This window comes from Drosophila pseudoobscura, chromosome X (assembly GCF_009870125.1).
Source record: "Drosophila pseudoobscura strain MV-25-SWS-2005 chromosome X, UCI_Dpse_MV25, whole genome shotgun sequence".
NCBI lineage: Eukaryota > Metazoa > Arthropoda > Insecta > Diptera > Drosophilidae > Drosophila > Drosophila pseudoobscura.
In genome coordinates this window covers 59,595,509-59,607,393 of record NC_046683.1, presented here as the reverse complement: position 1 = coordinate 59,607,393, position 11,885 = coordinate 59,595,509, and the positions used below count along the sequence as shown (strand labels likewise).

At 51.9% G+C, this 11,885-nt stretch overlaps 2 protein-coding genes across 2 annotated transcripts; one reads left to right on the top strand and one right to left on the bottom strand.

Moving 5' to 3' along the window:
* The first annotated feature begins 2,899 nt into the window (after positions 1–2,899).
* LOC4812582 (neurofilament heavy polypeptide) lies at positions 2,900–6,994 on the top strand. Its single transcript, XM_033384022.1, has 5 exons — positions 2,900–3,315; positions 4,181–4,519; positions 4,593–5,432; positions 5,505–6,536; positions 6,573–6,994. The coding sequence occupies exons 1-5, from the start codon at positions 3,223–3,225 to the stop codon at positions 6,771–6,773; spliced, it is 2,505 nt and encodes an 834-aa protein (XP_033239913.1). The 5' UTR covers positions 2,900–3,222; the 3' UTR covers positions 6,774–6,994.
* A 2,140-nt stretch (positions 6,995–9,134) lies between these two features.
* Positions 9,135–10,364, bottom strand: LOC4812478 (uncharacterized). The gene is made up of 2 exons (XM_033383930.1): positions 10,213–10,364; positions 9,135–9,910 (listed from the first exon to the last, which is right to left on the bottom strand). Exons 1-2 carry the CDS (start codon positions 10,297–10,299, stop codon positions 9,401–9,403), a joined length of 597 nt encoding a protein of 198 aa, XP_033239821.1. The 5' UTR covers positions 10,300–10,364; the 3' UTR covers positions 9,135–9,400.
* Positions 10,365–11,885: the final 1,521 nt, after the last annotated feature.

The following is an 11,885-nucleotide window of genomic DNA, read 5'->3' as shown; positions in this document are numbered from 1 at the left end:
CCTGCTCGGCGCGCCAACGTGCGCCCAAAATAGAAGCGTCTGTAAATGTTATTTTTTCCTTCATTTTTTTGTGGGTGTCGCTGAACAATTTGCGCATGCGCAGATCGCGCCTCGCATGCCAAACGATTTTTTGGCAAAAAGCAATTAAATTTTGTGTTTGACAAACGTTCGACAAGTGCGGGGTGGGGGGTGGTGGAGGGGGTGGGCTCTAGATTTATGGCTAATAAATAGTAAATATTGTGGCCACGCGGCTGGGGAGTCGGAAAAGAAAGTCAACCTCTGGCCTTCGCTCTGGCATTCAGTCACGTTTGATATTGACCTTGTTTAAATGGAGGGAGGCCCCCCCCGCCCCCACCCACTCTTGAAGTGAAGGAAAATCTCCGGCAATTGACATGCAGCGTGCAGGGGCATGCAGCGTGTTAAGAAAAGCGAATAGCCGCCACCCCCCCCACCGCTTGATGGGAATTCGTGCAAAGAAATTCTTATCATTAGCAAAATTAAAATCAATGAAATTGCCCATAAAAATTCAATCAGACTTGGCCCAATGCGTGGGAGCCCTGATTGTGCCCCCCCCCCCCCTCCGCCCTCTAGAGAGGGGAGCTTCAAACGTGTGCCACATAATTGATCATCTGGGGAGAAACAGAGAATGCTCGTAGTTTAGTTTTCAGCACTTTCTAAACGCCAATCGGACTTTGGTTTAAAGTGGGCGTGGAGCGTGGGCCGTGGGGCGTGGGGCATGGTGGGGGTGTGTGTGGGCCATGCATCATCCCGATACGATCTGTTCTCGATATGTTGCCAAAATGCAGAACCGCAAACCCTCGCCAATCAATTGAAATTCTTGTCGCCCCCGCCTCTTGGTTGGGGAGGGGGGCGAATAACGGTGAACAACGTGAATGGAAAAATATCCAAAAAATATCAATGTTCTTTTTTTTTGGCCAAAAAGGAAGTGTCAGCGTCACGGTTCGGAGTAAATTTTGTTGCGAAAAAAAAAAATTCCTAGCTTGGGCCGCCTCCCTCCCCCGTCGCCGGTGCTCCACTAAGTGACAGGCGACGACGTGCCGCTGTCAATTGAGCTGTCATTTTGGGCATTTGATGAGTGCCTAACCGAAAACTTAATTAATTTAATAGCCGCTAGAAAGTGCTGGCCGTGTGTGTGTGTGTGTGCGCTGCATCACGTATACGCCGTGTGTGCATCAGAAAATCAGGTGACCCGCCCACGTGTCTTTTTGTATTTTTTTTGTAATTTGAAAAGTGCTCATGATTTTCCATTGCAGTGCAATTTGCATTTTAGAAAGTTTACATGTGTTTTTTTTCGTTTTTTTTATTTTTTGCCTGCTGCATTTCTTTTCATCGATTCCAGGCCGGGACCGGGCTCCTGCTCAGAGACAGTCCGTCGGCTGTCTATTAATAATATGATTTTTTTCATAATTCCAGTCATGATTCTGCTGTGTGGCCGTAGAATTTCAGCGTCGAGCACCGACACGTCGCCCTGTTGTCAACGCGCTTATCTTTGCACGATTCGGCCTGGGTCTGGGTCTGGGTCTGGGTCTGGGTCTGAGCCTTGTCCTCCCTCCGCCGTGGCGGGCAAAACTGCATTTAAGCCTACTTTGTTGCCAAGTGCAGAAAATATATGCCCAGGCATGTTAATGTTCCCGCGTTGAGGGCCATTTCGATGCGCCAGAGGCTAAGCAATTCCCCACAAATAAATGCCAATACCTTAAGATAAATCAGTTGTTTCGAAGACCATTTGGGGCTCTATGTTTGGGCATAAAGAAACCCTCCAAAAAGGCAAGTCTTTGCTGTCTGCTGTGGGGATTAGAGAAGCTCCCTCCTCTGGGCGTGACTATCATTACCGGAGGCCCCTCAGATTACACTCGAAAGATTGTCCAACGACGACGTGAGATTGCTGTTTTATGTGTACCAAGTGGGTTCGGGCAGAAGCATCCCACAGATTCGTTCTGGGGTTCATTGGCTTGGCCCTGGGCGGCGACGGCAACGGCGGTGGAGAAGGATTATGCAACAAACGAAATATCATCAGGCAGTGACTTTCACACCACCGAAAACCCTTCAGTGGCCAGTGCCCAAAACAAGCGAAGCCTCTTAAGGCGCATTAGCAATTTAGAATGGGTTTTGCTACCATTTCGCGGCCCCACAGCCCCACAGCCCCACAGTGCGGGGCACGTAGTGCTGTGCGTATTACGCGACAATTATGAATTTCTAATTTCATGTTTAGTGCCGTCATTGGGTCCCTGGGGGGCTCTGCCTGGGGGCTCTACCTTTTGGGCTGTTCTATCAAAATCACGTACAGCGCACAAACAAAAAGCGAAAGCTGCAGAGGCCATTGCCATCGGAAATAATAATAATAGCAATAATAATTGCATTTCTTGTTTAATTATGAGCGAGGGCCCTGGTCATTGGCGGGGGCAACAAGAGGGGCCCTCATCAAAGTCGTGGAGATGTTCTCACAGCAGGAGGGGCCTTTGAAGCGCCTCTCGGTGGGCAGGGCGGGGGGAGGACGCGTGTCAGAGGTGGAAGGATCTCCATAAGGGGCTCAAGGTAGGAAGTTAGGAAAGCTTTTGGGGCCCAAACCCCTGGCCTATGGCTCCATCTTCCATCGAACCTTTCGCTCTGTGTCTTGGGTTCCACAATCCAGCGAATGCGTTCCACACAGCCACAGCCACAAGCAGAGCCCCACACACACACACGAAAGCCGCGCAGTGTCACGTCTGCGCAGAAGAGGCGACTCCACAATAAGCATTTGCCCATTGTGTGCGTGTCTGTGTGTGTGTGTGTGTGCGTGTGTGTGTGTGCCTGCCACGCACCTGTACCTCTGGCTGTGTGTGCGTGCTGGCTCTTTGGGGTTTTCTCTGCTGTGCCTTTTTGCATTCTTAATAAATCAAAAGCGAAGAATATATAAATTGGGTGTCGCTTGCCTTGGACGGTCGCAGTTAGTATTTTCCAACCAACGGTGCCTCACAGGTGTGCAAAGAGCTCCAGCAACAGCAGGCAGTGCGAGTGCAAGCTTTTCGGTTTTTCTTCTTTTTTTTTTGTATTTTTTTCGCTTACGCTTGGATAACAATTTTGGATTAAACACCGCCCACACCCCCACCCACCCCCCACACACAAGCGCAAAAAAAATATCGAAAAAAATACCCAAAAACCTTTTGGAGGATAAAAAAGTGCTTTAAAAAGTGTCGTATTTGGAGATAGTGAACAATCATCATGCAGATCGTGTGGAAGACCGTGTGGAAGACCGTGTGTGTGGTGCTCTGCCTCACGGCCACTTGCAGCGCAGGACCGCTGACCGGCCACCAGGTGAGTGTTGCCCACAGATGGGGCGAGACCTCCAGACCTCCAGACCATTCAGACCTCCAGACACCCACTTCCGTTGGCGGTGTGAGCCGCCTCCCGGCGGATATGCCGCATAACTTTAATGGGACACGGGAACACCGACGCAGTCCCACCTGTGGCTCTGGCTATGGCTGTGGCTCTGCCCCTGGCTCTTCCTCTGTCTCTGGCTCTGCCTCTGCCTCTAGTTCTTCCTCTGGCTTCTGCCTCTGGCTTCTGCCTCTTGCCTCTGCCTCTGCCTCTGCCTCTGTCTCCGCCTCTGGCTTCTGGCTTCTGCCTCTGCCTCTTGCTTCTGCCCCTGCCTCTACCTCTGCCCATTTGCATACCAACGCCTGACGTTCGAACGGTTTGCCCATTGGCCGTTGGCTTATTTGGTATGCCAAACGTTTAGCCCAAGACCTGGTCTAAAGCCTCACCACCTCAAAGATTCTGGCGATGAGTAAGCCCTGGAACTATCTGGAACTCTCTTCAAAATATCCATAGATATACATATATATCCTAAGCGATCCATAGACAGGGAAAGTTTTCATACGATATGATGTGATAATATTCGTGGCGTTCCATTCGAAAGTAAATTCGATTGCAGCTGGCCGCCACCCCCCCGCCCCATAAAAGGTTAGGGCTTGGATTTTCATTTATGGAACGAAAAACTAGAACACAAGTGAAATTTGATCGAGCTAGGGCCCCCAGGGCCCAGGCCCCAGGCCACAAGCCCCAAGCGTCACGTGCTGGATCGTCACGATGCCAGGCACGTAGCCCCTTAGCGGAATGGCTAATCATTATGTCTCTCTCTCTCTCTTTCTATCTCCCTCTTCCTCTCCCCCTCCTGCAGAAGAGAAAGAACCCAGCACGCGAGGATAAAGCACCGGCAACGGCCACGCCCCCGACCTCAGCTGAAGTCCAGGAAATCCCCAACGAAACGGAAACGGAGTCGGCGGTGGCGGCGGCGGCCACGCCCCTGGGCACTCTGACCCTGCCCAGCAATGCCACATCCATACGGGCGGACATCACGGACAACTTTTCGTGCGCCAACAAGACCTACGGCTACTACGCGGATGTGGAGAACGATTGCCAGATCTTCCACGTGTGCCTGCCGGTGACCTACGCGGACGGCAGGGAGAACACCTTCCGTTGGAGCTTCATCTGCCCGGAGGATACGATTTTCAGTCAAGTAGGCCCTCAGCCCTCAGGCCCTCGTTCCTCGCTGGCGGAGATTTACGGTTTGTTTTGGTTTGTCTTTGCAGGAATCCTTCACGTGCATGCGCCGCGAGGACATGACCATCGAGTGCGAGGACAGCGCCCGCTACTACGAGCTGAACGGCAACTTTGGAGGCGCCCCCGTCCAGGAGGAGGAGAAGCAGCAGGAGCAGGTTGCTGAGCCGGAGGAGGAGGAGGAGGAGCCAGCCCCGGCCACGTCCTTCGTCGAGCCAGAACCCAAGCCCGTTGTCGCCCAGCCCTCGAGGCCAGTCAAGGTGCAGGCCAAGCCCAAGCCAAAGCCCAACCGCCGCAAGCCCCAGCCACAGGCCCAGCTCCAGCTCCAGTCCCAGGCCCAGCCCCAGCCCCAGAGGAAGACGCCAGTGCCAGTGGCCCCCGAGCCGCAGCGCTTCACCATGCGGCCCCACAAGCCCCAGCCTCTGGCAGCCGCCCCCGTACGCAACGAGCTCTTTGCCGGCATTCGCAAGCGTCCCGCGATCTTCAATAAGCCCACAACCACCCCAAGGCCCGTGGAGGAGCTCCTAGAGACCGAGCCGGTTGTCACCGAGGCGCCTGTACTGCAGCTGAGCGAGCCCCAGCCCACGGTCCAGCTGCAGACGATGTTCGAGGAGGCCGCAGAAGAAGTGCCGGAGCCAGAGCCAGAGCCGGAGGTGCAGGCCTCGGAGCCAGCGGTGGCCATAGCGGAGCCAGAGGAGGCACCCATAAAGCTGGAAATTGCAACAGGACTCGAGGAAGTGAAGCCCATTGAGGCCATCGAGGAGATTCCCGCCGTCATTGTGGAGAGCTTGGAGGGAGAAAAGCCACAGGATGCGGAGCAGAAGCCGCTGGTGGAGGAGATCAAGCCAGCTGCTGTCGAGGAAGAGAAGGAAGTGCCAGCCACCGAAGAGGAGAAGGTGGTGCCCTCTGCCGAGGAAGAGAAGGAGGTGCCAGCCGCTGAAGAGGAAAAGGAAAGGCCAGCCGACGATGAGGAGAAGGAAAAGCCAGCCGCCGAAGAGGTGAAGGAAGTCCCAGCCATCGAGGAAGACAAGGAAGTTCCAGCCGCCGAAGAGGAGAAGGCAGTGCCAGCCAAGGTGGAGGAGATCCAAGAGGGAAACCGCAACAAGCCCGCCATTACCGAGACCGACGAGGAGATCCTCAGCAGCATTGAAGCCCTCGAGACAGCGCGGCCAGCCGATGCTCCCGAGAGCATAGCGGCCTCGCCGGAGATGCACGAGCACAGTCCCCTGGTGGAGGAGATCCTGCTCGACAACAAGGAGACCCAGGAGTCGCTCGGCGGCTTCAAGCCCGTCGATCCAGCGATGGCCGCCGAGGCCGAGCAGCTGATCACGGACTTCCTCAATACGCTGAAGAAAAGCGAAGAGAAACCCGAGACTGAGCTGGCCACAGCCGCCATGGACATGGCCGAGACTCTCGGCCAGGAGCTGGACACCAAGCAGTCGCCCGATGTCTCCGTCGAAGAGGCCAAGCTGCCGGAGCCCGAGATCGTGGACAAGAACGCCTCGATCGAGGAGCAGCTGCCGGAGGAGTCGGCCCTTCAGAAGTCCCCGCCAAAGATCATGACCGACTCGCCGATCATACAAATCATGCAGTACAACCACCTGCCCATGGACTACCAGATACCCGTGCAGGTGGTTCCCCTGGGGGAGGAGGAGGTGCAGCCACAGGCCCCCGAGGCAGTCCCTGAGGAGGCAACAGCCGCCGCCCCCGAGGAGGCAGGCCCCCAGACGGTCGAGGAAGCCCCTGCCGCCTATATGCCCTCAATCAGCATCGATGATATTGTGGAGCTCGTCAAGGAGCGCCTCGACCAGACGCCCAAGAACCAAGAACAGATGGCTCCCATGGAGCTGGTCGTGACACCCGGCGCTGCTGCCCCCCTGGCCCTGATTCAGAGCCCGAAACCCGAGCAGGAGGAGGCCTTGGAGCAGGAGAAGGCCTCGGAGTCGGAGCCGGAGCAGGCCTCGGAGCAGGAGCAGGCCTTGGAGCCGGAGCAGGCCCCGGAGCCCGATCAGGAGATGATTCTGCCCATCTACAAGCGCGTCTCGATGGCCGAGCCGGCCATGACCAAGGTGCAAACGCTGCCCGTGACTGTGAGCAAAGTGGAAACGGAAACGGCCAAGGAATCCCAGTCCCAGGCCGAGTCCCAGTCGCAGTCCCTTGGCAAAATGGATGCCCGCAAGCGTAGATTCCTCTTCCGCGCCGATGCCAGTTAGGCATCTCTTCTAGCCAAATACCCCCCTACCCCCTCCCCCTCCCTTCCCCACCCCCCTCTCACGTCCTAGTTCCCCACTCATTTGCACTTTTAGGCAAGCCTTATATTAATTTAATTCCTTTGATTTCCTAGTTTTACACGAGAGTTGAAATTTAAGCATAGAATTGTTGTTCCAACGAGTCAAAGAAACACACACACACACACACACACACACACATTACAAAAACACGAACAAAAATCTACAAATAAAAATTATAAAAAATTCAAAATTTCCATCTGGGTGGTTCGGGTCCTGCAGGGGTTCGAGGGTCCTGTGTCTTGGGGGGAAAAAGCTTTGTTGACTTTCGAGACCTTCACAGCATCCCTCAATTGTTTCTCCCATACGAACATCTAACACGGGAGGCCATGGTCCTGAATGATGCCTGGAACTCATGCCACTCATTCCAGGGGAAAGGCAGAGTGGAAACAGACGTTATCGAGGAAACATTGGTAGAAATAGCGGGAGTTATTCCATTGTTTGGTGGCAAACAGCCTCCAAAAAGAGGATTCCCTGTCTAGCCTGGAAGACTTGGGATCCCCTGGGCACACTCCACACTTAACCCATAGATCCTCTACACTCACCCCCAATTTTGAGTTCCTTCTGTTGAGGTCCCACACAAATTTCAGGCCAGGATCCTTCGGGGTGCTCTGTTTTTTCGCTTTAGAAGCCATTGGAAAGCTCCCAGCAATCGCTAAAAAAAGCAATGAAACGAGACGCCTAACATTTATTTATTCACCAAAAATAATCCACTTAAAAGCATTGAACACTAATAAATATTTATCAAGAGGCTCTTGTGAAGAATAAACAATAAACAATTAATATTCATATGAGAATAAATTGAATGAATTAAGCAGGGACCGCAAATAATATTGAAAATTAATGCACAAAAAACTAGCAAGAAGAGTGGGGAAAATAGCCATATGTTATTTTTGTACGCCAAATTTCAAAACAGGATCGACTTTTAATCGCAATTTTTTCATTTAAATTTTTTTTTTTAATTATTAAAATTAATTTAAATGATAAAAATTAAAAAATAATTTTTATATAAAAATTAACACATTCAAATTATTCAAAAGATATAGAAATTCAATATATATTTAAAATTTGTATAATAAAACTTAAATCATAACTTTTATTTTCAATTTTTATAATACAAATTGAAAATAATTTTTATGGTTTAATTTTGATATACAAATTTATAAATAAAAATGATTTTTAAATTTTTTTTTAAGTATTAATTAGTTATTAATAATTATTATTTTTTAATTTTAATCATTTAAATTACTTTAATAATTAAAAAAAATTTTAAACACAAAATTTAACAAATAAATGTTATTGCTTAATTTGTTTTTACAAATTATAATCGTTACGGTGCCTGGAAATAAGTGAATAAGAATAGATGCAGAAATGTGCATAGAATGTGCCCGTTCTGCGCGCTTGACGCGGCAAGGGCCGCGGCTCTACTCTTATAGCCGGTGTTCCGATCAGATCCGATGACTGCCTCATAGCCTCTTTATCTCTCTCTGTCTCTCTTTGTCTGTTTTTCGCAAGAGGGAGGATGCCGGCTAATGCGTGGATCTCTCAATTTTTGCCCGAAATGAGAGAGAGATACAGAGAGAGAGTGGAAAAAGAGGATGGACCATCTCCGTTCATCATCTTTCCACCTAATGACCTATTTTTACTAGAATTTCTGGATTCTGTTTTGTATTCCGTCTCTGTCTCTCTTCTCACACCATCACCAGCTATGCTGCTAGCTCCCTCCCTCCCTCTATTTGCACGATTTAGAGTGAGAAAGGCCGAGCCAGAGAGTGAGAGAGCGAATGAGTATTTTTATTAGCTTATTCTCGCCATAAAACCCATCCGATCTGATCCAAATTCAGCAAAAGATATGGTTTTGGGTATTTCTGGATGTTCCAAAAGTGTCCATGCCACAGATTTGTGCCCCTTGTGGTGGGGGTAGGGATCACAGGTAGCACAGAAGTCTCGATATAAACTTTGATGGCTCTTGCTCTTAGGGTCTCTGAGATCTAGGCCTCAAAAGAGACAGACGGACAGTGAGACATGACTTTAACGACTCTTCTATCGATGCTGATGAAGAATATATATGGTTTATGGGGTCGAAAGCGCTTCCTTCGGGGTGTTACACACCCACACATCGAATGTACCCCCAAGCAGAGGCCTGAAACGCATGGAAGGCTGTCTCTCTGGGCAGGTAGGGCATATATCTGCTTGATGAGGAGTCGATCTGGCGGAGGCCTAGGCCTAGGCAGATGGGACCAATAAATCCTGTCCTATACGGAAATATCAATACATAATCGTACATACATATATCTACTGTGTATTTATTATAGAAAATCGTTTACAGTTGGGATCAACACTTATGCAAGCTTTGGGCAATTAGCTGTATGAGGAAACACTCGAGCCGTGCGCGAGGAGGACGACTGGTACGCGTCCTCCTCCTCCTCCTCCCCCTCGCACTCGCACTCGTACAAATTACAATTACAGTGAACACTGGACAATAAGTAACTAAGACATCACAATGGAGTCCAACGGAGAGGGCGGGCCCACCATCCACCATCCACCACCCACTACGCCTCCGTTTCCTGGTCCATTTCGCCGGCCTGTATCTCCTCGGGGGTGCGCAGATCGATGGCGAACTTCTGGCGTGCCGGGGTTATGGTATCGATCTGGTCATCGCCGGCCGCCTCCTTGACGCGCCGCGAGTAGTCCTGGAAGGCGGCTGCCAGGGCGAAGGTCAGCCGGCGGGCCATCGCCCGACTGTCGCAGACGAAGGCGTGCACGTCGTACGGATGCGGACTGGCGTCGTCCTTGACGACGATCATGGCGAACACTCGCGTGTACACCAGATCCTGTACGCCGTAGGAGATCGTGTCGATCGGGTGGGACCAGTTGTTGATGCTCGCCTTCGGCGATATGATCTCCAGCTGGACGCCCGTCACGGAGACCGTCAGGTCGCAGTTGGGCAGCACCTTGTTGGGCGGCAGGTTCTTGGCCACGCCCACCATATGGTCGACCGGCCGGCGTGTGTACTTGATGCCCCACAGGCCGCGCGCCACCTCCGAGCCAATGTACTTGACCTGCGGATGAGAGGGGAGCAAAGGGGGGGGCGGTTACTCATCAGTCTGGCATTTGCTTCCGCTGCGCATGCGTTGCCGTTAGTCGTCTGTCGTCTGCGGGCTTCATTTGCATCCGCCGCCGGATGTCAGCGCAGAGCTCCAGCCCCCAGTCCACAGCCAGGCCAAAAAGTTAGTTTCCCCCGTGCCCCCTGCCCCCAGGCCGCAGCCGCAGCCAACCGTGACGCATGCGTGGTGTGTGGTGTGCGTCTCGTGTAGGTTCCGTTTCGCGGCTTTTAACGAACCATCGGATCGGCATACATTACCTTGAAGGTTATGGGCAAATCCTCCACATTGACCTGGCTGTCCAGGTCGGTGGGGCTGCTGCTGCTGGTGTTGTTGTTGGAGGCCATCGCAGGTCTTCGTCTTCGTCTTTGCTCGTAGATCAATCGTTGATGGCCCACTGAAATGGCACCATTTGGCAATTATTCACAACAACAAAAAACACAAACAAATCCGATTCTAGTTCACACACGGCAGGGGAGGGGAGGGGAGGGGGAAAGGGGGGCACTGGGGGGACTGGGGGGCACTGCCTCTTACATGGTTTGACTTTGTTCCGTTTTTATGGGGAGTTTATTTATGTTTCGACTAATTACGGAGTATTCTCTCTGCCGCCTGCTGCCTGCCGCCTGCTGCCTGTTGTTGTTGTTGCTGCTGCCGGCTACCGAACGCGAGTGAAGTCACGGGCAGAGCAGCGGAGCCGCCAGAGGTGTCGCAGTCGGAGCTTCAATGCGCGCTGCTTCTCTCTCTCTCTCTCTCTCTGTCGCTCCACCCGCTGTCTCTGCCGCTCCCGCTCGCACACACCGAGTCACTTCCTCTCTCTATCCGTAACACAAAAGGTGCGCTCTCACGACGCGGTGTCTGTCACACAACAAAAACAACAACGATGGGCATTAGGGGAGTCAGAGCCGGCGTAGAGAGCACTCCAAAAGGGGGCTCTAAAGGGGCTCAAAAGGGGCTCAAAAGCGAGCTTAAAAGGGGGCTCAAAAGGGGCTCTAAAGGGGGTTCAAAAGTGGGCTTTACAGGGGCTCTAAAGGGGCTCAAAAAGGAGCTATAAAGGGGCTCTAATAAGGCTCAAAATGGGGCTTAAAAGAGGCTCAAAATGGGCTCTAAAGGGGCTCTAAAGGGGCTCTAAAGGGGCTCTAAAGGGGCTCAAAACTAGATAAAGAGGGGGCTCAAAGGGGGCTCAAAAGGGGGCTCAAAGGGGGCTCAAAGGGGGCTCTAAAGATTGCTCTAAAGGGGGCTCTAAAGAGGGCTCTAAAGGCGCTCAAAAGGGGCTCAAAATGGGGTCCAATAGGGGCTCAAAAGAGGCTCTAAAGGGGCTCACAAGGAGGCTCATAAAGGGTCTGAAAAGGGACTCAAAAGGAGGCCCAAAAGAGGGCTCAAAAGAGGGCTCTTCGCTCCACCGAAGCCCCCAAAACTGTGGCAATGAAATAATTTCGAGCTCAAGCAAAGAGTATTCACAAATCGGCCATCGGGCCACCGGGCATCACCCATTGAGTGGCTGGTGTGTGGCTTTAGCTATTTATTAGAAATGCATGGCATTTACTGCTGTGTGTGTGTGTGTGTGTGTGTGTGTTGACCAGCACTGGTGGCACACCGGATATGCCCGCACGTTGCAGCTGCAACAGTTGCATGTCTGCAAAGTTAATGACCAGCAGCAGAAAATCAAATCGAAATCAAAATCAAAACTGAAACGCAATGCAATCCAAGGCAATGATTTGATGGTCTTCGCTGTGACGTCACTTGGCTGTGGATACCCCTTAGACGTGAAGGGTATCCACTGGTCGGTGGGCAATGCAACGACCCAGACCCAGGCCGAGGGCAAGTGACAATGACCATAACAGAGCCATGGAGAACCACCAACCAGCCAACAGCCCCCTTTACGAGGGGGGAGGGGGGTGTGGTGTGCCCCAACATTATTTCAAGCGTAATCTGT

Bases quoted from the DNA above. Each gene is read 5' to 3' on its own strand.
- LOC4812582 (XM_033384022.1), top strand. From the start codon at position 3,223: ATGCAGATCGTGTGGAAGACCGTGTGGAAGACCGTGTGTGTGGTGCTC. The intron at 3,316-4,180 runs GTGAGTGTTGCC...CCCCTCCTGCAG, and splicing joins GACCGCTGACCGGCCACCAG to AAGAGAAAGAACCCAGCACG. The intron at 6,537-6,572 runs GCCTTGGAGCCG...GAGCCCGATCAG, and splicing joins AGGCCTCGGAGCAGGAGCAG to GAGATGATTCTGCCCATCTA.
- LOC4812478 (XM_033383930.1), bottom strand. From the start codon at position 10,299: ATGGCCTCCAACAACAACACCAGCAGCAGCAGCCCCACCGACCTGGAC. The intron at 9,911-10,212 runs GTAATGTATGCC...TCTCATCCGCAG, and splicing joins ATTTGCCCATAACCTTCAAG to GTCAAGTACATTGGCTCGGA.